Source organism: Enhydra lutris, unplaced genomic scaffold, assembly GCF_002288905.1.
Source record: "Enhydra lutris kenyoni isolate GAN:26980312 unplaced genomic scaffold, ASM228890v2 scaffoldscaffold75, whole genome shotgun sequence".
In the NCBI taxonomy this organism is placed as follows: Eukaryota; Metazoa; Chordata; class Mammalia; order Carnivora; family Mustelidae; genus Enhydra; species Enhydra lutris.
In genome coordinates, this window is record NW_019154159.1 from 2,215,646 (window position 1) to 2,242,828 (window position 27,183).

At 61.2% G+C, this 27,183-nt stretch overlaps 1 protein-coding gene across 3 annotated transcripts in view; it reads left to right on the top strand.

Moving 5' to 3' along the window:
* Positions 1-27,183, top strand: part of LOC111160354 (septin 9) — a 121,713-nt gene that overhangs the window by 45,504 nt on the left and 49,026 nt on the right. For all 3 annotated transcript variants that reach the window (XM_022523412.1, XM_022523411.1, XM_022523410.1), the window contains exon 2: positions 8,319-8,960. In XM_022523412.1, coding sequence (XP_022379120.1) covers positions 8,319-8,960 — 642 coding nt within the window. The remainder of the gene's footprint in view (positions 1-8,318; positions 8,961-27,183) is intronic.

The window sequence follows — 27,183 nt, forward strand, 5'->3', positions numbered from 1 at the left end:
TGAGCAGGAGGGGCCCTGGAGGCTGCCTGACTTAGCATCCCCCACCCCACCCCCCGGTGGAGGTGCTCCTGCTCCCGGGGGCCCCTTCCAGAATCTTCTCAGTGTCCAGCTCTGGTCTCTTCCACACAGTGGACTCACCTCTTCTTTTCGTTTGCTGTGTCCCCTCCCCTTCTAGACCCCTTCTGTCCTTGAGGATAGAGACCAAGTCCGCTCCCCGCTCCGTGTGACAGAGCGTGAACCCACAAGCCCATGTTAGCGCAGGTAGGGCTTTGTGGTCACTGCGTCGTTTCCCCCCCTGCCCCCCCCCCGCCATTCCTCCGGAGGCTTGGGGAGCAGCTGGACTCCTGGGTGCCGCTCTGACCGGCGCCTGACCCCTGCTCCCTGGGGTCACCGTCCCCTGTAATTAGGCCGCAGCTCCCATTGGCCTGGGCAGCACCCGCTTGCACCCGCCCCGAGGGCTCCATCTGTCCCCCTGGCGTCCCTCAATGGCCCGTGTGATTAATGGAGGGCTCCACCTGGGCTGGGTGGCTCCTGGTAGTGAGCTGGGGTTTTTTTCCTTCATTTTTTTTTTTTAAGTGCATTTACCATCTCCCCCAGTAGTCAGCGAGTTGAGGAAGGGGAGGGGGTTCCTCCACCCCAGCAGATTGGGAACAGCCAGCCCCCTGGGTGCCAGGTTGCTGGGCCGAGCGCCGAGAACGGAGGAGTAGCTCCCCTAGGCTGCTGGCCCCCTGCCCTGACCACCGTCCGGCAGCTCGGCCTCCCCCGTGGAACCCAGATGTCCTCGGTGCGGCGAGGGTCCTGGTCTGTCGCACGGGTGGCCCATGGGAGAGACGCTTCCGGTGGTATGGCTGGGCCCTGCGGGAGGGCTTGTTTGCAGAGTTATTTTCACGGACTGTCCTTGCTCTGCGGTCAGGGGTAGCCAGACCAGCACTGCATCCCGGGTAGCACTTGGGGGCCTCCGTGGGCCTGCAGGTTTGGAGGAAGGTGTGTTTGGGGGAGCAGTGGGCGGTTGGAAGGTGCGGGTAGAAAGGAGGGGGAGGGCTGAGTCGGTGGTGGGGACTGTCTTGTGGGGAGAGGGGCCATGCTCTGACCTGGAACCAGCAGCTCTGTTCTCTTTTTGGGACAGGACCCCCTGGAGACCCCCGCAGGATGTCTGGGGTGTGTGGGAAGGTTACAGGGCTGAAGAGCTCTGGGCTCTGTGACCTCTGAGGCCCTGGAAGCTGTGGCCCGTGGCTTTTGGGTTTTGAAGTCGGTCTCCTCCCAGGGGCTCCCTCCTGCCCTCCCGGGCTGCCATTTATCTGAGAACCTTTGACCCGAGGAGGCCTGAGAGGTCATGTGTCCACTCCCCTCCCTCCAGGCTGGGCCCCTCCTCCGCCCAGGGAGCTCTAGTGTCCCCACCCCGGGGCAGGACATTCTTGCTCTATCTCATCTGCCGGCGGCTCAGCTGGGTCCCCTGGCTCTGCGCGCTCTGGGTTTGAGAGCAAGGTCTGGTTTGCAGCACCTGCCATCTGCAAGAATCGTCTGCGTGTGCACGTGTTCCTGTAACTTTAGTCAAGAAAGAAAGGTAGTCCAGCGTCTTAGAGGACTTTTAGACCTGCCCGGAATGCCACTGGTGTCACCAGGCCCAGGGTGACCGGGGGACTGGGCAAGATGGCAGGAACAAGCACGGAGAGGCCTTCCTCCGGGAGAAGAGGCCCGGTGCCCGTGTGTCATCATTCTGCTCCGTGTAGAGAGAGTTCCCGCAGGAGGAGTTGTGCCACGGCTGTCCCCGGCTGCCTGCCGGTTCTCCGGGACTGGACAGCTGTCACCCCAAGGCCTTTCTCTGGTGGAGGAGGGGTGAACACCAGTAATGAGCCCTCTGAAGGGAGGCCGTCCAGAGAACTTCCTGCCCCAAGTGTTGGGAGTGAACAGGTGCCCTCTCTGGTGACACTGGGACAGCAGGTGTGAGCTGGGATGTCCTAGGTGGGCGGGATGCATGGGCCCTGGCCCGAGGTGGACGTCAGGGAGGCTCTGAGGATGGGGAGGGAGAGCAAGCAGCAGGAGGGGCCCGGGCCAGCCACTGGTCTGATGCAGGAGGAGAGGCTCCTTCTCTCCAGGCCAGACGATTCCAGGGAACCCGTGTTCCCCTTCTCAGAGCAGGTGAGAAATGGCGGGATGTGGCTTCAGCATCCGCAGAAGGTGGCCACGGTGGTTGCAAGAGCTCCCCTTCTCTTCCGTGTTCATTTCCTGGGGCTGCTGTAACACTGGCTTTTCCTTTCGGACTGGTTGGCTTCCTGAGGACACACTCCTCTCCCCTTCCCCACCTGCCCCCTTAGCCGTCTCCCCTCCACCAGGTGCCTGGAGGCAGCTCCCGAGACCAGGGTCCAAGGGCGGGTAATCCCACGTGCTGTCCTGGCAGAGGAGGCCGGGAAGGGCATGGCCTGCAGGGGGCCGCCCCAAGCACATGTTAGGCAGGTGGTGCCCACTGGGGGTGCTGGGGTCCCTGCCACGTGCTCCCCAGAGTTGTCCCAAGCGGGGGACAGCTGGGGTATTTGCCTTCCATTTACTGCCTAAAGGCTGCTGGCCTGGAGAGCAGTGTTAACCCCATCCTGCGTTCTGGGCATGGGCACCAGGAGGCCACCAGAACAGGCCCTCGGGCTGAGGGACATTGGTAAGGGCCTTGCAGCCTTGGCAGCACACGGGGGGAATCCCACGTGCCTGCGTGCACACCCACCCACCCGCAGGTGCACACGTGAGCAACAGCGATAATTAGGTCATAGGCACCATCGTGTCATCCTGTCACCGCCACAGTAGGACAGCCGAGGAAGCAGAGGCTCAGCGATGGCTGAGGGCGTGCACTCCCTGTGGGCTCCTTCTCCCCATGGCCCTGATGTGACAGTCTGTGTGAGCGCTGTCGGTCCCACACAGTGCGGCGAGCCGGGCCCTCTGCCCTGCGGCGAGACCCCGTTCTGTCCTTCCCCAAGGCTCCGCTGAAGTTCTTGACCCAGAGCCAGGGGCCTGTGCCAGGGCCCGGCCCCCACAGGAGAACCAGGGCTTCTCTGCTAGCCCTGGGTGTCCTGACGCCGAGCTGTCACCTCTGGGGTGATGTTTCCCTGTGGCCTTGCCCTACAGGCTCAGGGACAAGGGCAGTACTCCCTGCCTGGTTCCCTGGGCTGCGGCCTGGGCTCCTGGGTGGGCACTGGTTCAGGGATAGAGCCTGCTCCACCACTACCTCGAAGAGGCTCCCTTGGCCCGGGCGACAGTCCTGGGGCCGGAGCCCAGAACGGGACCCAACGATCAGTGGCGTCCCCAGCGCTCTGGCCCCTGGGAGCTGGGTTCGGGTTTGAGGGTTGACCTTGGTCTCTGACATTCCTTGCATAACATTTGTCCCCTCCACCCCTCCCCCGTTGGATCAGGGCTCCATGCTCGCCCCCGGTGCCCCCTCCCCACACTGGCCGCTCTGTGCACCCGTAAGCGGGAAAGCTTTGCTGCAGCCTGTGGTCGGAAGGGGCCTGCACAATGGCCCCTTGTGTGCCCCGCATTCCTCCTTAAACAGGCCCAGATCCGGGCTGCTCCTGCCTCTGCCCCCACGGGCACGGACGGCCGAGCATCTGGAGAGGCGGCCCGGCCTCCGCGCCGGCCGGGCCTGGAGGTGGTTAGTGGGCTGGAGAAGGCTGGGCTTTGGGGCAGGAGGAGTGGGGCTGGGCTGGCGTGTGATTACCCACAGCCTCCCCTGTTCGCAGCAAGGGCTGTTTTTTAAAAACAGTGTTGATGGTCTTACTTCCTGAAAGTGTTAAGTGGCCCACACGTGGGGCCGGCGTGCTGGGAAAAGGCAGGAGGCCTCGTGGAGAAAAGCTCCCACGTGAGCCCCTTCCAGAGCGGGCGTCCTCCGCGAGCGTGCGTGTGCACCGCACGTGTGCGTGTGCGACGCAGCCAGATCTGGGCACGCGTCTGCTATTTTTACTCGATATTCTCACCATCTCTCATCTGCAAAACTGTGATTTTGATGACTGCGCGAGACTTCAGCATATGGGTTTAGAACATCTACGTAAACCCGGATTGTTTCCAGCGTTTGCTGTTTTAACGCTGATGTGAACGTCCCCACGTGTAAATCTGCTTCGGATTATTTCCTGGGGATGAATTCCCAGCACCAGACCAAGGTGCACGGACCACTGTCTCCAGGCTCCTGGTGCCCATTACGGGGGGCCTTGGGGAGCAGCTGAGGTTTGAGCCTGGCTTTGGGGGGGGACTTGAATACAGAGGAGGGAGAAGGGGGGCAGTCTTGTTTTGGGAACTGTGTAAGCAGAGGGGAGGGGTCTCCTGCCCCGTGGGGATGGATGGCAGGATCACTCCCTCCCAGACATGGGAAGGGGAGAGGGACCTGCCGCTGGGGGAGGTCATACCTGTCTCCCTTGGAGCTGGTGGAGGGGGCTTCCAAGGACAGGGGGCTGTATGTGTGTGCCTGGGACCCAGAGTGTGTTTTTAGGATTCCAAGGCGGGAAGCTTCAGGACAGTCTGCTAATTTTTCCCAGCTGGGTGCTGTTCGTGTCAGGACATCCTCCGTGGGGAGGCAGCTTTATACAGGGCGTCCCTTGGGAAGCCTGCCCTAAAAAATGACCTTGTTTCATCACCAAATTTCCCAGTGTAAATCTAGAGCGGGGTCACTCCCGACGATGGCTCCTACCATCTAGGGTTTGTGTGATTCCAGAAGAGGAAAAGGAGGTGGCTTTTTCTCCTGGGTCCCTGATGGGGGGGTGGGCTGGGGTGCAGGGCGGGGTGGCAGCACCATCGGGAGAGCCCAGAGGTCTCAGCCCTCCAGCGGTCCCTGGGGTCACTTCTTGGGGCGGCTGTAAGAAATTAGCACGGACTGCGGGGCTCAAACCACGGAAATTGATTCTCACAGTTCTGGAGGCCTGAAGTCCGAAGTCAAGGTGTCGGCCAGGTCATACTCTTTCCAGAAGCATGAGGGAAGAATCCTTCCTGCTTTCCCCAGCTTCTGGTGGCCCCAGGCGTCCCTTGGCCGCATGGCTGCTGGTCCCCATGGTCTCCCAGGGCCTAACTCTGTGCCTCAAATCCCTGTCTTCTGTCTCGTGGGAGAACAATTAGAGGATTTAGAGCCCCTCCTACATTCAGGATGGCGTCCTCTTGAAGCCTTACCTTATCTTCCCAAGAAAGGTCCCCTTCACAGGTTCTGGGGGTCAGGACTGGGCCATATTTTTTGGGGGGACACAGTTCAACCCCCTATAGAACCATACGGGGAGGTGGAGCTTCTCAGGCTGAAAAGGCAGCGAAGACCCTGTTCCTCTCCGCTCCTGAGACCCCTGGTCTGGGTCTTCCCCAGGGCTCCGTGCCCATGGGTCCAGGACCTGGGACCTGCTCCCACCTCCAGCTCATGCAGAAGCAGCACCTGAGGCCCATGAAGGGACGGAGAGGTGGCTCGTGGAGTTAAGATGTTTCCGGGGACCCCAAATACCCCCCCACCCTGAAGCGAGTCACTGTATTCCTGATGTGGCCTGGATGACATCGAAGGGAGAGCTGTGAACTGCGTTGGGGCGGGGCAGGAGGCGAACCTGGCTTTGGTGGTGGGGGGCGGAGACTTGAAATCAGGGGAGGCGGTGGGGGTGGTGTGCTTGTTTGGGGGGATGGTGTAAGTTGGCAAGAGCTACCCTAAAACCTAGACGCTTGCCGACAGTCCCCGCCCCAACAGTGGGAATGGCTCCGGTTCCCTCAGAGCCCAGGACTGACCCGGGATGGGAGACGGGATGGGAGATGGGATGGGAGGGGGCCTGAAACCCAAGGCTGAGCACCTCGGCCGATGGTGTGCCGGACGAGAGGCACACAAGTCATGAAGGGCCCAGGGTGAAGGGTGCTGTGACGGACCACGAAGTGGGTGGAGAGGGCGGCAGGTGGAGACTGGTATGTGCGTCTGTGGAAGTGGCCGTGGCAGTGACCTGCAGAGGGAGGGGGGCTACTGACTGGGCTCACCGCTGATCTGTGTGTGGGTCAGGTTCTGGCTCATCGCTCCCCCCAGCAACCGTGTGTGCCTGAGTGAGGGAGGGCTTTGCGTGGGGCATGGTCCTACCTCCTGCGTCGGTGGTCGAGGGCACCTCCAGTGGGCTTCCCGCAGAGGTCGTCTCATTCTGGGGCAAACCTGGGCAAAGGCCCCCCACCTGATTCCTGTTCTCCACCTCGGGCCCCAGAGATTAACCCCAGGGACAACTGGAAATGCCTATGCCGAGGTGGGTGGAGTGCAGACCCCTCCTCTAGGGAGCTCACAGACATTTGGGGGGGTAGTTTGGACGGTGCTCTCAAGGCCGGGGGTGGAGGCCCCGGGGAACCCCAAAGGTCCCGATTCCAGGTGTTCCAGCTCTGGACTTCCTGTCCAGTTTAAGGCCCTCTGGCCCATCCTTTGTCACCTCAGCCTTCTTGGGAACGAACTGTTTGCACCCCGTGGTTCTCTTAGGGGCTAGACCCCCGGGGAGAGCTGTGGCATCTCAGACACATCCCTGCCACCCGGCACGGGACCCCAGTGCCCTTGGCCACGCTCTCCACCGGAGGTCATTCGCTGGGTCCCCAGGCCAGTTGCAACCTGGGTGGGATTCCATGTGACCACTCCGTGTTTGAAGAGGGCTGGTTTTCCTCTGCGCCTGCGTATACAGATCGGATGGTCCAGACAGAAAAACAGATTTCCAGATTCTCCGGCCGAGTCTGAAGCTCTGGCCACGTGGGGCGCCCGGGTTGCCTGGTGGTCCCGGAGCTGAGCGGGAGGCAGATGGGTTCCCGGGACAGAGTGCTCAGTGACAGGCTAGGTCCCTCGGACCAGCGACGTGTCTGTCCCGTGGGGCTTCTGGGATGGCTGAGCTTTGCAACTCAGGATTTTGTGCCCTTTGTGTGCCCAGGGCTGAGCGCGGTGCGGCTGGGTGCTGCGGTGGGGGAGCACGGCAGCCAGATGCTGGGGACAAGGGTGTCCTTCGCTCTCTCACTCTTCCCGTGCTTATGAGCACTTGCTTCCCAGGCCACCCACCCACTCAGCCACCTGCCAGGCCCTGGTCTCTGGAGGAAACACCGTCCCTGGGAAGAGACAAGACTATGCTGGAAATTGGCGGAGGGAAGACACAGGGTTGGGAGAATGGTGGTGAGAATGGCCCCAGATTGTCATTGTTGGGACCCAGGCCAGCTGGGGGCCCAGGGAGGAGCTTTATGGGGTCCCAGGAAATCCTGGGCTCAGGGAGCTGTGTTGGCAAGGTGGGGCGAGGGGTGGGAGAGACACTGTGGGCCTCCGAGCCTGCTGGGGGCCGGGCCAGGAAGACACTGGCAAGTGTTCTTGCCATGTGGGCCCTTCCTGCTCTGATCGTGGTAACGGGAGCGACTGTTCTTGTTAGGAGGGTAGCTCCCAGGACTGTGGGGATGGCTGGTGGCTTCCCAGGCACCGTCCCCTGGCCTTGGAACAGGTCTTGGCAGAGGTGGCGGGTGGCCGGGCGGGAGCACTGGGCTGCGGAGCGGGAGTGAGATGGCCAGGTTCCCCCCGGGGGCCGAGGTCTGGCTGGGGCAGGTAGCGGAGTGAGGGGTCAGATGAAGCCAGGGATGAGGACGGAGAGAGTGGGCTGGTGTGGACCATGTCAGGGCTCCGTTACGCCACCTGAAACGGGACAGCCAAGTGGACGGAACCCCGGGCCTCGCAGCTGGACAGACGCGTCTTCTGGCTCCGCTGCTCTATCTCCTCACCGTTGGGCATATTTCTTAAGCATTGGGGCCTCAGTTCCCCCATCTGTACCAGGGGCTAACAGCAGTGTTTACAGCAAAGGGTCGAGGGAGGCATCAACGTACACAGTAAACCCAGTGCCTGTGTTAGAGGTTCTGTGCCGCTGTTGGTGGCGGGTTGTTACGATGACCTCCTTGCCGTCATGATTCTGCAGGTTATGGCTGTGGCTGGTGTCACTGAGGACGCCCCCTCCCTGCCCCACTGCCCTGCCCAGTTGCTGTCTAGTGGTGTCTGTGTTGGGTGGAGGTGAGGACAGGTGAAGGCCGACAAGGAAGAAATCAAAGCTCCCCTTGAGCCAGAACATCTTTGTAGAAAACATGGCTGGCCCGTGGACACTGTGGCTGTGGGGGACAGAGAGGCTGGTGTCCTGCAGACTCCAACCTTCTTGCTCCCTCTCCTCCAGTGGGCGGGATTGCTGGTGCTGGGGTCCCCTAGGACAGTGGGGCTGTTCCCTTTCTTCCCAAGAGGTGGAGGGTGTGGGAGTCTCCCGGGCCCCTTGCCCAGCACCCCTGCCCACTACCTTAGCAGCCCGTTCCCCAACTGCCCACTCCTCACATCCCCCCTCTCTGTTTTCCAGCCCTGAAAAGATCTTTTGAGGTCGAGGAGGCCGAGACGCCCAACTCCACCCCGCACCGGAGGGTCCAGACCCCTGTGCTCCGGGCCACTGTGGCCAGCTCCACCCAGAAGTTCCAGGACCTGGGAGTGAAGAACTCCGAGCCTGCAGCCCGCCATGTAGACTCCCTCAGCCAGCGATCCCCCAAGGCTGCCCTGCGGAGGGTTGAGCTCTCGGGGCCCAAGGCCGAGCCCGTGTCCCGGCGCACGGAGATCTCCATCGACATCTCGTCCAAGCAGGTGGAGAGCGCCGGTGCCACCGGGCCGTCCCGCTTCGGGCTCAAGCGAGCAGAGGCACTGGGCCACAAGACGCCGGAGCCTGCCCCTCGGAGAACAGAGATCACCATAGGCAAGCCCCAGGAGTCAGCTCACAGGAGGATGGAGAGCCCTGCCTCCAAGATCCCCGAGATGCCCACAGCTCCCGCTGTGGACGCAGCCCCCAAGAGGGTCGAGATCCAGGTGCCCAAGCCAGCCGAGGGGCCCGCCTCCCCGCTCCCACCCCAGACCCTGGAGAATTCAGAACACGCCTTGATGTCTCAGCTGCAGAGCCGGCTGGAGCCCAAGCCCCAGCCCCCCGTGGTCGAGGCTCCCCCCAAGAGCCAAGAGGGTGAGTAGCGAGTGCATGTCCTCCGTGCTCCGGTGCGCGGAGGGGTGGGAGCTGGCTTTGCCTGCAGTCTGGCTGTGGGGGGAGGGATGGGTAGCAGGTGATGGAGACACGATTCCGGGGAGGCCAAGAATACACCAGGGCAGGGGTCCCAAGCCTGATGGGGGCACTGGTGGCCTTTTCCGTGCATGGAGGTTGGACCAGGATGTGGCAGAAGCTCGGCTTGTGTTGGACTTCGGGCAGAATCTTGGGGGCTCAACTGGTCAGAATGCGCCATGGTGTAGAGCTTCTGCCGGAGAGTCCCGAACGGTGGGGATCCCAAAGTCTGGGAAATGGGGAGGCGGCAGGCTCACGTCGGGACATGGGTAGAATGGGTTTAGGACCCAAGGATGGGTTCCCACGTGCTGCTGATTACCGGGCCATGGAGAGGCAGGCTCCTGCTCAGGAGGGACTGTGGGCTGCCGTGTGTGGCAGGGCCTTGGGTGGGAGGAGGGAGTTCATTCCCTCCCGAGGTTTTGTCCTGGAGGGTCTTTCTCCAGCTCTTAGGGAGGTAGGGTCGTGGCCAGAGGCACAAGAAACAAGAACGCCTGATCTCTTTGCCCTGATTCTTGGGGCCGCTGGGAAGAGGTCCTTGGGCCAGGGATCCCCGTGATACCTGCGCGCAGCTCCGCGTGGGGTGCTCCTCCAGTGAGGGAGGGAAGCCAGGGTCTTGGATGCTGCTATCCTCCGAGGGCCCAAACCCAGAGTTGTGCTTCCTTGGGGAGCTCGCCGGGGCCTGCTTGGGAACATCTGGCGGTGGGACACGGTGTTCTGGGCCCCTCGGCGGTCAGGAACCGGCAGGGCTGCAAACCCTTTCCCAGGGTTTACTGGGAAAGGGACCCAGTAAACGTCCAGTAAGTATTCTTTGGGTCGGATAAACAGAACATTGTAGGCTTTTGATTATTACTTTTCATTTTGGTAAAATACACGTAGCGTGAATTGACCACTTGAGCCGTTGTGAAGTGTGCAGCTTGGTGGCATCGAGCCCGCTCATGGCGTCACAGCCGACGCTGCCATCTGCCTCCAGAACCTTCCCCAGCTGAAGCTGTGTCCCCAGCAAGCATAACTCCCTGCCCCCTCCGCCAGCCGTGGGCGCCCCCCCCCCCAATCTACCTTCCGTCCCCGCAAACCTCCCAGACGTGGGATCTGACCATGTTCATCCTTCTGTGTCCGGCCGACTTCGCGGAGCACTGTGTCCTCGCTGGCCATCTGCGGTGTCGCACGTGTTGGCACTTCTGTACTTTTTACGGCTGAGTTAATAGCCCGTCATGTGGGTGGACCCGTCTTGCTGCTGCTCCTCGGCTGTTACGAACGATGCTGTGAACGTGGGTGCGCGCCAGCCCGTCCGCGTCTGCTTTCAGTTTTTCTTGGTTTTCCTTTGTGAATGCAAGTTTTCCCATGCTCCACGGGCTTAGGGACCGGGATGGGTTTCGGCGTTGGATGGGGCGGGGCATTGGATGGGGGCTCCCCGTGCTCCTCACGATTTGGTGGGAGCAGCTGGGGATGGGGGTACGGGCCGAGACTCCGCGTTGCCTGCAGTGCAGGGCCTCAGCCCACTCTCCTGTCTCCCCAGACATGACCCTGCAGAGCCACGCCCACCCACTCAGGTGCTGTGGTGCTGGCACGAAGGCATGTCCAGTGTGTGGGGAGGGGTCTTCTGTTGGTCCAGGGCCTTTGCCACCAGGTATGACCCCCTCCTGGGGGTGAGGTGTTGGTGCCCCCGACTGTGTCCAGATCTCGATGGTGGCTGGTGCTGGATGTGTGAGGAGGCGGTCTGGCTCTGGGAGAGGGGCAGGAGGGGGTCTGCCCAGGGTGGTACTGCCCTGGGTCAGCAGGGCAGGTGGGGCACAGCCTCAGAAGTGCAAGAATGTCTTTCTCCAGCGCCGACGTGGCTCGGGCCCCCCTTGGCCCAGAGGCTGTCCTGGGAGCCGGGGCCGCTGGGGCCAGCCAGGCTGGCTTCTGCCACCAGGAGCCATTAAGGGGGCAGTGGAGGTCTTCCCAGAGCCCCAAGCCCTGTGAGCCAGCCTTAGAGAAAGTAGGATTTAACCAGGCCAAGAAGGGGAGCTGAGGCAGCTGTCCCAAGGTGCCCGGGACCCTGGAGCTCAGAGGAACTACAGAGTTTCTCCATGGAAGAAAGTTTAACTGTCCAAACCCAGTGTCAGAGCTCTGTAGTCAGCAGCCCTGGTGCTCCTCCGAGAGCAGCTGGTGGGCCCAGCAGACGGGGATCCAGGGGCTGTCCTTCTGCCAAGGAGCATAAGCTGGGGGTGTGTGTGCCAGGCACGTGTGTGCATGCGTGTGCCCTGACCCGCTGCGTCGCATCGGCTGGGTGGGGAAGGGGCTCTCTAAGACCCGTGCTCACAGGTTGAGAACCTTCAGGCTGGACAGATCTGGTTAGACGGGTGGCTGCCAAGGGGCGGGATGCTGGTGGGGTGTTGAGGGGGTGCTGGAGGGAGTGGGGGGCTCAGATGGCTCAGTTGGGGAGGATTCTGTTCCCTTCGGGCAGCACTGCGGGTGACTCTGGTCCTTGAGCCCCCGAGTAAGGCCGGGTGAGACGTCGGATGAGGAAAAGGAAGCTGGGCCCACTGTGGGCCGGAGGACTTGGCCCTGACGGCCTCGGCCTTGGATGTCCAGTCTTAGAGTCCTGGGCAAGCCCAGGGGCGGGCAGGGCCTTCCTGGTGGAGCTGTGCTTCTGGAATCTGTCGCAGCAGCTTCCGGGGGTCCCCTGCTCGGAGGCTGCATCTTCTCCCCTGCCCCTCCTCTGGTCACAGCCTGTCTTGTCCATCCAGACACAGACCTGGTTGTCCCTCAGCCTCGCTTCGCATCCGTCTTTCCTGCCCCACTAGCTCTCCCATCCCCTTCTGCCCCCTCACAGACACCCCCCACCCTGACTGCCCCCCGTGGGCACGCTGTCCCTGGCACCCAAGGCCAGTTGCACCGTAGGGGCAAAGGATCCGGGAGGGCGGGAGCTCTGTGTCTCCTCTGCCTTCTGGGCTGGTGCAGGACAGGGTCTCGGGGACCACAGCCGAGTTGCTCCCAGATGGAGCCCCCTACGGCACGGCACTGATGAACTTCGTACCGGCCCCAAGTCTTCCTGGCCCGCTTCTGTGCGGCCCTCCACAGTGGATTCACCCCTGCTCCCTGGGCTCTTCCTGCTTTGGTCTTGTCACAGCCTCCGTAGGCCCTCTTTCCTCACCTCCTGCTCTGACCTCCTGACCCCTGACCCCTGGCCCCTGACCTCCTTCCTTTCCACAGCACTGCTTTTTGAACTCCTATGCATCCTTCAGAGTCCGGCTCAAATGGCACCTCTTCCCTAAAGCCCTCCTACTAGCCAGAAGTAGCCTCACTTCCTTTGACTCCTGTGTCTTTTTGCTTGTGTGTGTGTGTGTGTGTGTGTTATCTTGTGTTTGGTTTGGAATGTTAATTGTGTTGCAAGAAAATTTTTTCCTGTGCTAAACTCCTTTTTCCTTTTTTTTTCTTTTTAAAAATATTTATTTCTGTGACAGAGAGAGGTGTGTGCTTGCACGAGCTTGTGCAGGGTGAGGGGCAGAGGGAACGGGAGTCCTTCTAGGAGCTGGATCCCAGGACCCTGGGATCACGCCTCCAGCCAAAGGCAGATACTCAACTGACTGAGCCTCCCAGTGCCCCTCCTCCACTAAACTTCTAATGTGAAAATCGTTTCTCAGCAATACCTTTTCTTTCAAATTCAGAAAATCTAGGAGCTAGAATCTACAGTTCACCTATAGCCAGCGATATCCACTCCCAGCATTTGCTCGGTGTTTCTCAGAATTCCCTCCATGCCCCCGACTAGGTCCTGGGATATTTGAAGGTAAGGCTGTTGTTTGTTTTTTTCAGGGTTTGTTTGTTTTGGTTTTGATTCTTTTAAACCGGCTGACTGACCCAGATGTAGGGAGGGCTCAGTCAAACACGGTTGGAGGGGTGAGATGGCTTTTTGTGGTTCCTGCAGGCAGACACGGGGACCCCGGGGACCCCATGGGACCTTGCAGGGACCAAGCAGATCCTTTCCTGGTCAACCAAGAACCCACAGGTCTGACCTGCTCCGTCCTGGCATGTTGGGGTCTGTGTTTCTGAGGCTCCTGGGCCCTGACCCCTGACCCTGGCCCCTGACTCTCTTTGTCACCCTTTGGTCACCCCCGCTTCTCTCAGGCTCTGGTTGAGTACGGTCTTGTCCCCTCACCCAAGTCCCTGCCTTTACGCTGCCCCTGTATGGGTGGCTCTGGGTGGGGCTGGGCCCTGGGACCCAGAACCATGTCTGCACAGCCGTGAGCTGCTGGCTCTGCTCCCCCTGGGAACCACCCACCTCCGGCTCTGAGGCTCACAACGGCCAAGTTTCCACCGAGGCTGCCTTATAAGGCGGGCAGAGGCTGCTCAGTCCCTGGGCTGCTGCTTTGCCATCTCGGGATGCTAATTGGGAGCCCTGGGGGAGGCTGGGGCTGCCTGGGCAGGGTGGGGAATCGCAGCGCCCTGGACCGGCTCCCGCTGAGTTCTTGCCAGGGTCCTGGTTCCACCCCACGGGCCCGCTGCGCTGGTTCTGAGCCATCCCTTTACCCGCCCCCAGCCTCAGTTTCTTGATCTGTCCCACAAGAGTGGTTGGGGCCTCTGTCCTGAGGAGGTGGGGTGGGAACCCTGTCCCACGGTGCGGCTGGGCGGGGCTGGTGATGGTGGGTGTGAATTGGGGTGAGGAGGACTCGCTAGGTGTCTCAGTAGGGTTTCTCTCTGACTAAAAGCATCTAGAAATGGTCTTGGGGGTGGAACATTGAGGCAGGGGCCGCTGGCTCCCCAAGCTTGTGGTGTTGGGCACAGTGTCTGCACACACAGGGGGCACCTGCCTTCCTTCCCGGGAGGACCCGGGTGCCTGGTGCCCCAGGCCTGCATTAGGGGCTGAGACAGAAGGGAGAAGGTGTCAGCTCTGCGGGGGACGTGGAGGGCTGCAAGCACGGGGCTCCTGGGGCCCCCGGCAGGGATGCAGGGGGCTGACAGAGGCGTCAGGGAAAGTCAGGTGTGTACTGAGTGTGAAGGGGGAGGAGGGGCTGGCCAATGACATGCGTGGGAATGTGCCAGACCCTGAGTGGGGAGGCGAATGAGAGGGTGACCACTGTGCGATTAGGGAGGAAAGGCCCAGGCTCTGCAAAGCCTCCCAAGACCCCCCCCGCCCCCGTTTACAGGACACCCCCCTAACTAGGGTCCACGCTGGGCCTGACACTGGGCCATGAACTAACTCCCTGATGACATTTCCTCCAGCACGTGGCATACAGCAGGAGCTTGATAAATGCTGAGGGATTCATTTGTGTGTGATCAAGCAAGCAGAGCAGTGGGCTCGTACCTCACCGAGCCCTGGGCCCTTGGCCTGCAGGATTTCCTTTGTGTGGAGCTAAATGCTTCTTTTCTTTCTTTCTTTCTTTCTTTTTTTTTTTTTTTAAAGCTTTATTTATTTGAGAGAGACAGAGAGAGCACATGCACGTCTGCATGCAGGGGGTGAGGGGGCAGAGGGCGAGGGAGAGGGAGAAGCAGCCTCCCCGCTGAGCAGGGAGCGCGATGTGGGGCTCGATCCCAGGACCCTGAGATCAGGACTTGAGCTGAAATCAAGAGTCAGCCGTTTAACTGACGGAGCCGCCCAGGCGCCCCTAAGTGTTTCGGCAGAACAAGGCCATGCCTCCGGCAGGGATGTGCCCCCGCAGGCTGTCTTACCTGGAAGGATCCCTCTGCTCTGAGCTCCCCTGTTCCTGACTCAGCCCTAGAGAGCGGCCAGTACCCACTTACTTTCAGATTGGGTCTCTTTCCCCTTCCTCCAGTAGGAGCGAGCAGCCGGCCCCTCCCGGTCTGAGGCAGGAAGTCCCTATGCACGGGGGTGCAGGAGGACAGTGGCCAGGACCAGGGGTCTGTCCTTTGAGGTGAGGCAGAGAAGGGGGCAGCAAGGACAGAACTTGCCTCCGCTGCCTGGACAAAGGGCCCCTCCTCCCCTGGCCGGCTGTCTGCCCAGCCCAGCCCAGGAGTGAGAAGGACCAGTGCAGGGAATGCAGCGCCAGCAGCTGCGGAATGCCTGAATGCCTTACAGGAGCTCAGCACAGCTGCGGGGAGGGCAGGGCAGGGAGGCAGGCGCTGGAGGCAGGTCTCAGCGCTTCTCAGCTTCGGGGGCTGTGGCCCTGACCACCCAGCCTGGCCCCAGGACGGAACCCGGACTCCCAACACATGGCGCTGGGTGAGGCCTCCTGCGGGCTCATTCCGGGACAGCTGCTGGGAGCCCGGTCTGCACAATGGGGCCGCTGTCTGTGGGATGTGCCCGTGCCAGACAGCCACGCTCCGTGCGGCACGGACAGAGGACACATTCAATGCTGGAGGAGCACACTCAGACCCCCACCTGGTGCCCGGAAGGGTGGGCAGCCCCGGCCAGACTCTGGGTCCTCATGGTTGGCCTGGAGGATGCCCCTTGGTCCACACTGGTCTGCTGTGACCCAGGGTGGACCTGTGATGGCCTGCCCGAGTGCCGTGGCGGGGGTGGGGGATTGCGGGGAAGCAGGCCCGGAGGCTTTCCTCTGGGTACGATGTGCCTTCCTCTCCCCGGGTCGGCTTTCCCCGACCTGGGGCTTTCTGTGGGCATCACAGGTGCCCCTCCCCTGGAATTCCGGGGGTGCCGGGAGCTCTGGGATGTAGCTGGTGAGCAGAGGCCGCTTGTGCCTGGGACTGAGCTTCCAGTTCCGCAAGTGGTGGGACAGGGATGAAAGGGGTCACGCTTTTTTTAAAGAGGGGGGCACGGAGCTCCCACGATTGATCTCCCCTCTCCATTCCCTCAACTGCCATCTCCCTCCTTTCAGAAGGACGCCCAGAGCTTCCAACATCGAAGCATAGAAGGTGAAGAGGGAGGAGTCCCTGGAAGGCCTTGCCCACCTGTATGTGGGGGCACGGCCGACGGGGATCGTCTTCAGGCCGCCTGGGCTCCCGCAGGCTGCCCCGTGCACCCCCGATCACTTTGGCCCCTGTGGCTGGTTTCTCGTTGTACGCTGGGCACGCACAGTTCCTCCGGCGCAGCCTCTTAGAATGAAAGTGGTGTTGGGTGACACTGAGCAGCGCGGGCCCAGCCCGGGAGTGCGGTGCCTGGACACCCCCTCCCCCTTCTTCCCCAGGGCAGCCGGTGTTAGCAGTGGGGCGCGTCGTGTGGCCTTCTGGGGTTTGCGTGTGGGGACTGTCCTTCGGTGCCTGTGGAGAGGAGTCTGTGTAAGTATCAAATGAAATCAGACCCTACAACTACTTCTCCATTATCCTGGGGCTGTCTTCGTGCCCAGCAGGTCCCTCTGGTCCTTCTGTCCTGCCCTGCCGGTCACCGGGATGCGTGAGGCTTCGATGAGCTCCCCCGTGTTCCTCTTCGTGTGCCCGGGACTGCCTGACTTCAGGAGGGGGATGTCTGCACCACGGGCCGGTGCATTTAAACTGTCTGTGCGTGGCGCCACACCGGCCTTGGAGTGGTCACAGCAGATTTTGGGGCTCGCACACAGTGGTCCCGGGCCCCGGCCAGCTGTCGGACGGGGACTTTTTGTCCTCTCTCTTTCTGGGTGGGAAGGGGAGTATCTTCTCCCACGTTTACAGGTCCTGGTTTCTCCCTGAGCGGCTCCGTCCAGCCCTTCTTAGCCCAGCTTGGGCTGTTTGTCCAAACGAAAACATTTTTGATGTTTTCTTTGTTAAGAGTCCCTCGTGCACCTTTGTTGTCTGTCACTGGTACAAGTGCTTCTTCCCGGTTGTTGACTTTGGATTCTATTTATAGTGTGGACTTCCAAACAGAGGGTTTTAATCCGAAGGTTGTCAAGTGCATTCTTTTTTTTCCCCCTCTGTTGGGATCTGTGCTCTGCTTGGAGGCCTCCTGTGTTCCAGGATTATAGAAAACATGCCTTCCAGGTTTGCTTCTAGCACTTCTTTGGTTATGTGCTTTACGTACTGCAGTCATTAATCTACTGGAATTTATTGAGGTTTAAACAGCGAGGTGGGGACGTGTGGTTTTGCACAGATACACGTGGGCCTGACCCAATGTGTGTGGGGTGTGCTTGTGCCTGCTATATATATATATATATATATATTTTTTTTTTAAAGATTTATTTATTTATTTGACAGAGATCACAAGTAGAGAGGCAGGCAGAGATAGGGGAGGTGGGGGAAGCAGGCTCTCCCCGGAGCAGGGAGCCTGATGTGGGGCTTGATCCCAAGATTCTGGGAACATGATCTGAACCCAAGGCAGACGCTTTCCTGACTGAGCCACCCAGGCGCCCTCCGTGCGTGCTATTTTTATCAGTTTTGGTGTCAGCGTCCCACTGGCTTCAGAAAAATAATTTGTGTATCTTTCTTCTCTGTGTCCTGGAACGTTGTAACAGCAACACAGTGTTCTTCCCATTACAACTTTTAGAGAATTCCCTAGAGAAACCGTCTGAGCCTGATACTTTCATAGGGGCCTTCCTCCTTTTTAAAACCTCAACAAGGTTTTTTCCAGATCATCCTTTAAGCCACTTAAACCCTTCCCGACGGTTCGGAGGTGATTGTGTGGGCCCCATCGCTCCATGCTCCTTGGCTACTTGCCCTGGGCCAGGCGCCGTCCGCAGAGGGCCAGGTGCAGAGACGCATGGACGTGGCCGCTCTCTGGGGTGCTCCCTCCGACCCGTGAGCAGTGCCGTGTGACAGGTTCTGAGAGTGACCAGTCCAGAGGGCCACAGCCCCCGGGGAGAGAGCTTCCACCACGCCGGCCGATCCCTCTTGGTGGCTGTGCTGGGGGACCTGGGGCTCGGAGGGGGCAGAGTGGTCCAGGCAGGTGAAGGTGTGCGTTCCAGGAATCCCAAGTTTGCTGTGGCCCAGAGAGCGCCTTTCACACTTTGCTGGGCTGCAGCTCCTGGTAAGAAACACATTTTACAGCACAAACCGGGGCACAGGATTGTGTAGATCGAGGCATGTGTGGGGGGATGGGTGGGTGTGTGCAAATGTGGCATCTCCCGGAGTGAGCCTCAGCTCCCCGGTGCCCGCTGCACTCCGCTGTTCTCCCTTCCTTTCACTTTTCCCGGCAGCGGCAGGAGCTTTGCTGATTTCTTTCAAAGCAGGTTATCAAGATCCACGTTACAGACCACGGGGTGTGCTCATCAGAAGGGCTCATGGGAAGGGCACGCCCGCAGACTGGTGCAGGCATGGCTGTGTCCAGTTCTAGACTATTTCCATCACCTCAGACAGAGTCCCCATACCCTTTAGCTGCTGCCCCCCACCCCTGCCACCGTTTCCTCCAGCCCTAAACCGTGCCAGGTCTTTCTAGATGTGCCCATTCAGAACCTTGCTTAGAAATAGGGTCAGGGTCGCCTGGGTGGCTCAGCTGGTGAAGCCTCTGACTCCTGCTCTCAGCTCAGGGCTTGATCTCTGGGTGGTGGGTTCGAGCCCTTATGAAATATACTCCTTTAAAATGTGTGTGTATATTCATTTTCATTTGGGGGCTTTTTTGGGATGTCCCTAGGCTTTATTCTCTACTCTGAAATATCTCATTCTCAGGCTCAAATCCTCCCATCCCCCGGTCCCCTGAGCACCCCCTAGTGGTGCCCCCTCCCCACCGCCCCACTCCCGTGAGAGCACCTGCTGCCCAGGTGTTGAGGTGTTGGCCGTGAAGGTTAAGGAAGATGGTGTGCTGCATCGGTGAGACCACAGGTGCTGGAGCCCCCACGACACCTTGGAGGCCGTTTGGTTGGCTTGGTGGGCCAGGCTGAGTTCCTGGAGAGGATGGCTCGATGCCGGTGGTGATGGCGCAGCCTGGCCTCCCCCAGGAGTTCTGCTGCAGGTGCAGAGCTTGGGCCTGGGCCGGCCCCTCCTGCTGATGGTGGGGAGGCAGCCGCTCCCCCTTCCCTCACTGCCCCAGTGAAGTCTCCAGATGCTTTGCCAGGAGCAGAGGGGCATCTCGAGCTGGCGAAATGGCACATTTGCTTTCCAGGCAGCCCCGGCTCAGCCCGGCTCCACCATCATTTGAGACCCGTGGGCCCTGTGTCCCGTGCTGGGTTGCCCTGGGGCCTGTGTGGGCCAAGGCCAGCCCCCTCCCGCCCCCCCACCCCAGACCATGAGGCCGGGCAGCCCCTCCCTGCTTCCCAGGCCCTCTGTCCCTAATATCCTGCGCTCCAGGGTCCAGCTTGGAAGCCTCTGTTCTCAGTCACTGTCACGGACAGTGATACCGCCTACAAAAGAATCACTTTGTCCATCTGTGGGCACCGGGACTTCAGGCCTTGCCTCCCTTGTGTTCAGGCAGACACAGGAGACCCCGTGGGGCCCCCGGAGGGTGTGAGGTCTACAGTGGTTTTTCCCTCTGTTCCTCCCGAGGTGGGTCCGGCAGAATTTGGGGTGTCAGCTTCCTCTTGTGCATGGCGTTGGGGAGCGGGTGGGGAGCCTGTTATCAACGGGGAACTGAGCTAGAAGGGAGGCAACACCCACGGTCTCCACTTGTCACTGGTGACCCCAGAACTATGCCTGAGGCACGGTGTGACCCCTTCCTGGGGGCAGTGTCTGCGTCTCTGCATGGTCCAGTATCCCAGCCCGAGAGGGAGAAGAGGGGCTCCGTTTTCCTCTGCAGGGTGATCCCCACCCCCCGCCTTAATTCTGGTCGAAGAACGTTGGGCCTCCCTTAGGTCTGTGGCTCCCTGCCTGCCTGCCTGCTGACTAATGTCTGTTTGGTGCCTGATAGGAAGGACAGCACGGTGAGGCAGCAGGCCCCCAGCACAGGGGCTCAGGTTACTGAGGGTTGAGGCATCTCCTAAAACAAGGCCCCCAAGCCACTGACCCTCCTCTGCTGCCGGGGATTTCAGGCCCCGCCCTGACACCAGCTCCTGGTGAGTTCAGGCTGGGGGCGGAGGGCCAAGGGGTGGTGGGTTTCTGGGGTGGGGCATGGCTGGGGAGGCTGGGGTGGAGGAGGGCGGATCCTCCCCTGTCCCCTGGGCAGGAGATAAAGCCGCCTAGCTGGGCCCCACCTTCTTCTGTGGCAGTGCTGGGTGGGGGTCTTCGCAGTGGGTTAGGCTGGTGCAGGCACTGTGGGGCGGGGGCCCACCTCGCATCCAGACGGTTGCCTGTGGCTTACCAGGGCCGACGCTGGAAGTGCATGTTCCGTTTTGGGGAGGCAGCCCAGCTCGGCGAGTGAGAAGCCGAATGCCCTGAGATTTAATTCGGCAGCAAGTCTCCCTCTGTCCAAAGCCTTGCGTATCATGCGCGCCTGTTCTTGGCACTCTGCTCTCTGTGGGTGGGGAGGGTCCCCAGCCACCTTGGCCTTGGTAGTGCCCCCATGTTAAACAGAAGCCTGGGCTGCACCCCCCACACCAGTGCTGGCAAACCGCTGAGACACTTGGCTCCAGTGATGGGTGATTTGTTCAGACCCTCAGCATCCAGAAGAGTCTTGGGGAGGGGGTGCAGTCTGAGCCCTCCTCCTGTCACATGGTCACAGGCACTGTTCCACAGGCACTGTTCCGGGAGGGTCCTCCCCTTCCCTCTCCCTACTCTTCCCTCTCCCTCTGGCACATTCCTGCCCCTCCTCCCTCGCTTTTCCTTCCCTCTTCCCTTCCCCCCAGGCACCTCATCTGGTCCAGGCACCTCCCTTTCTGGATGGGACTGGATGGGACTTGGCATTGGAAGACTCCCCATCCCGAGTCACTGCAGTTAGAGAAATCTTTATCTCAGCCGGGAGGATTGATAATAACCTCACAATTGCAACGTGATAAGGCTAGCCTCTGGCCAAGGTTTCTCTCCTTATCCCATTTGTTGGATTAGGAAAGCAAGTCCGAGAGACACCCAGCTTCTGGCCTGAGGCCGGGCAGCTGCTCACAGTCGATTTGAATCCCAGGAGAGCCTGGGTGCCCAGGCGGCCCGGGAGGCGGGCAGCAGGGGTGGGGGTGGAGCTGCGCGGGGACCTGGGCCAGTGCGAGAAGCCGCGCCCCTGCCCGGAAGCTTTGGCTGGGATGCCGAGGAGCCCGGGCTGGCACGCTCCCTCTGCTTCTTTCTTTCGCGAGGCGCCAGGAGATGATGAAAGAAAACCCCGTTTAGAAAGGAGAGGTATTCCCCGTCCTCTTCTAGCCCCTTCGCTGCGCTTGGTTTTGAAATAAGATACCGCTTGTCAGGGGCTTGAGTGGGAACAGATTGGAAGCCCCATTTCTCTCCCTTGGATCACAGCTGCGGTGAGCCCCGCGGGTCTGCTCTCCGCGGCTCCAGCCAGCCCCCCAGCTCGGGGTAGCCGCGTCCGCACAGCCCCGCCCGCCCCGTGCGCATCCCCGCCCCTCCCGGCCTTTGCCCCGCTCCTCCGGCCTTTGCCCCGCCCCTCCCGGCCTTTGTCCCGCCCCACTGCTCGGTTCTGTCTTTCTGCTCCCCCCTCGTCCTCTAGTGCTGCTAGGAGTGGGGGAGAGAGGGAGGTTTTGCTGGGCGCAGGTCGGGGTGTGCCTTCTTGGTGGGGAGTTAAAAGAGTTAAAACTGGGGTGTCACGCTGGCGTCCCGCCTGCCAGCTCTGCTCCCAGGCCTTGCAGCAGGTCCCTCCCTGCAGGTCCCAGAGCGGGTCGTTTGTCCCGTGCACTGATGGCTTCCACAGGCTCGCCTGGGTTACGGATGTTCCTGGAGCTTGGGGTACTTCTCCACCCTCCTGATGGGGCTGAGCAAGGCGCCGACTTGGGCCACGACGGAGCTTTCCTGCCCCTCCCCCCAGGGTGAAGGTGGGGAGCAGTGGGTCTCCCCCTCCGACTGGCAGCTTCCATGCTTGCTTCAGAGGCCAGCGTGCAGGTGTGCGGGCACCGGCTCGGCTCTTGGCGGGTGTTACTAGCAACAGCACAGGCCCTGTCCCTGTTCCCTGCACACCATGGCCCAGGCCATGGGGACTGTCAGAGAGTGAGTCAGGTGGGGAAGCCGGCAGAAATGCAGGTCTGCACTCCTGTCAGTGCCCGGCCTGGGAACCAGGACAGGAATGAGGCCACATGGCTTTCTGGGGGGCCAGCGGGTCAGCATGGCCCCGGGGTTGGGAGGGGAGCTTCTGTCCTTGGGTGCCCTCATTCCTGGTCTCTGGGCTTTGGGAGCCGGCCCCCAGAGTTCTGCCTGGGGATGCGAGGTGGGGAAGCTGGGGTGAGAGCAGGGCCCTGGGGGTGCTGGGGACCCCCGGGAGAACCCTCCGTCCTTACCCCTCAGGGAGCAGGTCCCTGGCCGCACATGGCCATGGGGAGGCTGATGGCGCGTGAGGCTCCCCATGGCAGAAGGCTGCTCGTTGTCAGCGCGCTGCTCCCTCACCTTCTGGGCCCGAATTCTCTCTCCAGGCTCTGGAGAGTTCTGAGTCTGAAATGCAGCTTCCTAGGCCCAAACCCAGCCCTTTGGACCCAGGCCCCTGGGGAGGGAGGGGAGCTCGTTGAACACTGCTGTGAACGCCTTCCTGCAGCTTCCAGTTCTCTCCCCGTGCCTCTGGGGTCTCGGTCAGGACCCCACTCCAGGGTCAGCCCCGAGTGACGGCTCTAGGCTCTGAGACCTCACCGGCCTCCGGGCTGTGGTTGCGTGTGAGGAGCTATAGCCCCTCTGAGCGTGTCGCGCACACGGTGTTTGGGGGGGCCCTCTGGGGAAGTCCCCTGGATGCAGTGTCTGGGACCATGTGACCAGGTGGGGACAAAGGCTCCTACCCCAGAGACTGGAGAGCCGGGGCCCCGGCTAGTGCCTCATCAGGGAGTTGGGGGCCAGGCTGGCCTGGATCATTGCCCTGTGACCCCGCGGCCCGTGAGATCGTGGCTCTGCAGTGAGTAACCCTTCTGAGCGCCACTCCCCCTGGAGCGGCCGCATTTCCTGCTGCCCAGAAACTTCTCCAGGGAGCCAGCTGACACACTTGGCCTGCGCCGTTTGTTTTTGAACAGGCCTGAAAGGAGAGAGTGAGTAAGAAAGTGTGGGGGGGGGGTAACTGAGTAGGGGAAGGTCAGAGAGAGGGGAGGAAAGATCTGGAAAGTCCCAACATGTGCTTTGGAAGCAGGTGCCAGCCATGAGCTACTCTGGAGGGTGGGGCCTGTCCACAGAAGAGCAAGCGGAGACTGGGGTGGGGGGAGTGTTCGGAAAGGGGATCGCGGCTCAAAGCCAGACCTGGGAGCCTGCCCTTGGCCGGCTCTCTGCTGCTTTGGGAGCAGAGTTGTTTCCATTTTAGGGACACAGTGGGGAGGCTGTCATTCTCCTCATAGCTCTTATTAAGATTCCATTAATCACAGTGATCACTCCAAGTGCTGGACTCCAAGCTTCTCCAACTGCTTCATGGGACGTATCTGCCCAGCAACCTTAGCAAACACTCACCGACTCTTAGGTGTTGTAGAGAAGGAAGCAGGGCACAGAGAGGTTGAAAAACTTACCCAGGCCACACAGCTGGAAGTGGCAGATGCTGGCTTGGAGTTTGAACACGCAGCTGTTGGGACTCCAGAGCCCCAGCAGGTTTGTAACTCGGGGCCTGGTTTCTCTGCCCCTTTGCCAGCCTCTGGTTGGCTGGCTGTGCTGAGGTCCCTGGCATGTCCAGGCAGCCCCAGCGCAGTGTCCCCATGGCTAAACTGGGGCCAGGAGAGGAAGGGACTGCAGCTGGAGTCTTACTCCCAGTGGGCAGCCACCCCGAGGACGAGGCCACATGTCCTCTCCTGGAGCTCTGGAGCCCACAGGTATGGGGTCGGGGCTGTCTGCGCCTAGTAGGAGAGGGCCTATGGCAGCAAACCCTTGGAGTCTGGCCTGCGAAGCCTGGAGGCTTCCGGAGGCCGCTGGCCCAGCTCTGTGTGCAGCTGGTTCTCCCGCACGCTCAGTCCCCAGTCCCCACGACCTCCCACATCTGGGACGGTCTTCCCAGGCTGGGTCATGTGGTGCAGGCCAGCGCTGCTCTGGGGGAGGGCGGGGTGCCAGGAACAGCCTGCAGGGAGGGGGCCCCACTCCCCTGGAATGGAGTCAGAGCTCACTTTGGCCCAGCGCCCATTCGGCACAGGGGCGGGCTCCACTCCCAATGGGGTGTGTGGGGGTCCCTCCATGTGGCCCAGCTCTGCACAGGCCCTGTCAGTTCCCTGCCCACGTGTCCATCCGTCCACCCACCATCCTCCCAGCCCCCGGTAGGCATTTATATTGTACTTGTGGTCTGCGGGAGGAGAGACTGTCTGTCTGGCTCGGAGCCAGAAGTTGCGGGGCGATCCCGGGTCTGCTGGCCACCGGCCACTTGATCCTGGGCAGAGCCAGGCGTCCCTGCATGACGGTCCGAATCTGCCGGAGGAGGAGCTGGGACGTGATGGTTCTGGGTCGTGCTGGGGCAGTCCCCGCTGAGAAGTTAAGCTCTGTGTTCACGCAGGGAACCTGGACCAGTGAATCAGGCTGAGCGGAGGGTCCTGGGCTGGGGAGGGCACCCCTCCCAGCCCAACACTCTGCAGCACAGTCGGCCATTTCCTTCTGGGCCCACACCTCAGGCCTCCTGGTCAGGAAACAGTGGCACCCTGGGAGCTGCCTGGGCCTGAGAAAGTGGAATCATCTGCCCCCCACAGCTATCTCCAAAATGTCCCAGGCAGTTGCCCCATCTGGAAATGACCTTCTACCCCACACCGCCCCCTGCCGCCCCCGTCCTGCAGGGCTCCTGCGCCTTCCGACGGGTCACTGCGTGATGCTTGACGCTGTGATCCTGGTGGTTCTTAGTGATGTTCCCGGATGGTTCAGATCACTTTGTGCCTCAGACCTTCCAGTGGGCACCCTTTGTCCATGGGACACTCATCCCCCTTCACCTGTCGTTGGCGTCCTGCCCCCCTGCCCTGGCCCTGGCTGCTCCTGGGACACAAAGGCTTGTCCCCATGGAGACTTCACTCTGTTCCTTTCTGGGCCATCTTTTTTCTGATTCTTCTGGCTGCTTCATTTAGGTCCCTCCCTAAATGCCACCACCTGAGAGGTGTGTCCGCTGCCATCCCAGGTAAAGTGGCTCTCTCACAGCAGCGGGTCACTTACTGTGAGCGTGAGTGGGGGGGTGTGCACGCATCTGTCACTTGCTGCCCACATGCGGCGTGCACACTGCACGAGGGCAGGAGAAAGCGGCTCGTGTTCCCAGGACGGGCTCGTCCTCCATGCTCAGTTGAGCCTGTTGGGCACTGAGCAGTAGAGGAGTGCAGGAAAGGAGGTTCCCTCTAGCTGGAGCTAGTCATGGAAGACTTCCTGGAGGGAGTGGTGTATGGTGGGCCTTGGAAAAGTGAAAAGTTTGTTTGGGGCAGAGATTAGGGTAGAAGGCCAAGGGGTATTGTCAGACCTCACGAGACAGCCGCCAAGCAGCAAAGCCGGGAGCAACGAAGGCAGTGCCGGGAAGTGGATTGCCACGGGCTGGTGCCTAGTGGGAGTCCCAGATGACCGTGGGCCGGCATGCCTAGGGAGGCAGAGCTCCCAGAGCAGAGGCCGGAGGTGGGAATGACACCTGTGGGTGTGGCTTGGTGTCTGGTGGATCCCAGGAGGGGCAGCCCTAAGCCCACCAAGCAGAGGGTGAGTGGAGCTGTTTCCAGGGCACCAAATCCAGTGTTGGGTGGGTGGACTGACAGGCAGAAAGGGGGCAGAAGGGCCGGGGGCTCTCGTCCGCCGAGTCGGGCTTCCCCACCTCCCTGGCCCACCCGGCTCTAGCTTTTGGGCTGGCACGGTGAGTGTGCTTTGGTTGTGGGGCTGGCTCTGGCCCCGCAGTCATGGCTGCTTGAAGCGCTGTGTTGAGGATTCTGAGGCCACAGGGAAGACGTCTGCTCTGGATTGGCGGCATCCGCCTCCGGTTGCCAGGGTCCGCACTCTGTGCCTACCTGCCTCTGCCCCAGTCCTGGCAGGAGACCCACTGGAGCCCATCATACCTGCTGGGGCAGGCAGCGCCGGGACACGGGGAGGCCAGGGGCGCAGGCTGGACTGGGGGACCAGGACGGCACCCGGGCCCTGCCCCGGTTACGCCTGGAGCTCTGCTCGTCATGCCACCAGCACTCATTTGTCTGATCAGCACGCCATCCCTGGGCTTGTTCGCCATTCTGGCTTGATCTGTTCATTGTCACTGCTGTCTTCACCACCCCACGACTGGCTGCCAGATATACAGCCTTCCTGGCATAGCGGCCACTGGGCTCAGAGCGCTCCATGCCTCTCCTGTGGCCTTTGCAGCAACCCGGGAGGCAGAGAAAGGCTGAGTCACTTGTCTGTAGTCACACTGCAGGTACTGGGGATTAAGCTGGACCTCTGACCCCAGGGCCTTTGCATGGCCAGGGTGGGACATTGGCAAGGAAACAAGGTATGTGGGCTGACCTCGCCTCGGAGCTCACGTAGGATGGCCCAGCCGGCCCAGCTGACCCAGTGGCCTGTGTGGGCGGGGCTGTCGACAGAGCATAACCATGATGTGTGCCGTGTCTTTGGGGGAGATGAGCGTAGTCGACAAAAGCGTAGGCTTTGAGCTACATGCGCCCATTGCAGTGGGTGACCTTGGGTGCTTTCCAGAACCTTTTGGCCTCCTTTTCCGGGAAGAGGAGGACTAATAGTCCCTACCCCTCAGGCAGGTGGGGGCAGCAGGCGCAAGATTCCGGGAAGGCTGGCCTGTGTCCCAGGCGTGGTTGACATTGGCTACGCAGGTGACCCCGCCGTGACCTTTTGGAGCAGGCCAGTGTTGCTGTCTTGGTTTTGAAGGAACAACCCAGAGAGGTTAGGGAACTGTCCCAAGTCCCACAGCAAGAGCTCAGGCGACAAAGAGCAGTACGGGAGGGGCAACCTGAGCACAGGAGGGAGGACCGTGGGGTCAGCCCAGGGAGGGCTTGCTTTCCAGCTGCGGGGGGGAGGGGCTCACCCACTCACTCGCCCACTTTGTGCCAGTGCCTGGTGGGTAGGGAGGTCATTCCTGGGGCCGCTGAGAGCTGATGGAACTCAGGGCCACACAGCAGACGGGGCAGCCTTGGGGCCAGGCTTCAGACACCCGCTCTGTTGGCATTTGCCTGTGGAGCCGTGGGTGATCTGGTGGAGCCAACCACCAACTGGCTTTGCCCTGTGGCATAAATGCCGTCCCCTGTTCTGCAGGAGGAAAGGGCTCCTCCGACGTCCCGGCACCTGCCTGGGGTGGACCCGGGGCCAAGCACTGGGCAGGTCTGAGTGTGCCGGCCCTCCTTCCCACCATGCCTTGCGGCTTGCCTCCCCAGGCTTGCCCCTCGGACCGTGGCTGTGCCTTGCCGGGGCTAGC